At 36.6% G+C, this 1,747-nt stretch overlaps 1 protein-coding gene across 1 annotated transcript; it reads left to right on the forward strand.

The window, feature by feature from the left end:
• Positions 1–498: 498 nt before the first annotated feature.
• Positions 499–1,188, forward strand: LOC108146903. The gene is made up of 2 exons (XM_017273149.1): positions 499–894; positions 952–1,188. The coding sequence occupies exons 1-2, from the start codon at positions 499–501 to the stop codon at positions 1,186–1,188; spliced, it is 633 nt and encodes a 210-aa protein (XP_017128638.1).
• The last annotated feature ends 559 nt before the right edge of the window (positions 1,189–1,747 follow it).

Here is a 1,747-nt window from a genome sequence, read left to right on the forward strand (position 1 = left end):
TTAAAACTAACAATTTGATGCATAGGATGAAACATTTTAATAAGTAAAATGCTTCATACAAATTTTAAATGCATATTTTCTCTCGTCAGTATAGATTATAGAATAAAATGTAGAATAAATGTTGAAGTTATCGCCAACCCTAATTTTTAATACCATTGCAGTCAATATGATATATGATAATGACAGGCAAAAGAGCGAGATATATATATTATAATGTTTAACCTATGTACGTTTAATAAAATACGATTTGGAAAGTTTCAAGAACTTATTTCCACACGAAAATTCAGAAAATATTGGTCAGTATGACAGATATATGACAGCATAAGAAACAGTCAACCGATTTCAAAAAAACGAGCCTAAAACACAGATTAAATCATATAAATTAAGATTTTTTTCCGTGTTAGTAACTACCTAGGTACTAGTATAAAACTGCTCCCCAACACAGATTATAAATAGTAAGGCTAGGGAATTCAAGAGATATTGGTTGCCTTTAGTAAAATGCAGTTTACACCAAATAAATCCGAATGTCGGCCCATTCTCAGGTTGATGCTTTTAATGGCACTTGCTGTGAATGCCTGTTGTAATTCCAGTTTGAAAGTGGTGCCAAACAGGAGTATTACTGTGGAAGACCATGTTCCATGGGAAAGTGGAGCCAGACTTTTGAGTGGCAGCCCATGGGACCAAGCTTGGCTCAGCTGGACTGCTAGACATACTCTGGGATTCGGGCCTACACCCAGTGAAGTGTCAAATGCCGTTTCAGTTGCTGGTCAGGCCTCAGCCAACTTTTTTGTTGCGCAGCAACAACTACAGGCTGCTAAGGAGAATGTGTTAAACCAACAACGTATTGCAACGGAAAAACAAACGCAGGCTATAATATTGAAACAGAAGTCTCAGGCGGCAGCTGCTATTCAGCGCTCTGAGGCTATTCAACAACGACTCGCGGCATCAAAGGCGGCGGTGGCTCAAGCTGCCGCTCAAGCTGCTGCCGCTGAAATTAAAAAAACTGAACACGAAGCTGTCAAACTTGGTTATTTTACTCAAATAGCGCACCCAAGCTCTGATCACCACATCTCCTCTTCAAAGCCAGCAAGCAATCATTTGTCTATATCTAATATGGAACCGATTGTATTTGGGTCCTGGCTAGATACTTATGGTAACAATCTCGGGAAACTAGTAAATGATTGGTAAACGTTTAATTACCAATGGATAAGTTTTGTAATTTAATAAATTTAATAAAAAAATTCATTTGCAAAATATGTAAAAGAGAAAATGGAGTCTTACTTCGGAAAGCCCATGTTTTTAAAGTATTGGAGATTACACTAGCTTATAAACTTAAATACATTTTTTTCATTGTATAATTCACGTTGCTCATTTGTTTTCATGCCTATTTTATTTTTGTTTTCCAGCTTACTAGAAATATAACGTTTTTTAACTTTTCTATACATGTAATAAGGATTGGTTTTCTAATATATCCATAGGAATTCTCTCCAGATATCCCCAGGAATTCTCTCGGAAATCACAAAGTATTCCCTAGAAACTCCTGGGGAATTCTTCGAGAAAATTGGGAGGAATCCTATCGAAAGTTTTAGTCATAGTCCTCACAAGTTCTTGGGGAATTCCTCGCATAGGATTGGCGCATTAAAACGCATTTACCCTAACGCGCATTTATTTACACAGGGACTCCCATAAGGCTAAATGCCGCATTTAAAAATGTGATAAATAAATGCGATAAGAAATAATTTACCCC

Source organism: Drosophila elegans, unplaced genomic scaffold, assembly GCF_018152505.1.
Source record: "Drosophila elegans isolate 14027-0461.03 unplaced genomic scaffold, ASM1815250v1 contig_498, whole genome shotgun sequence".
Lineage (NCBI taxonomy): Eukaryota > Metazoa > Arthropoda > Insecta > Diptera > Drosophilidae > Drosophila > Drosophila elegans.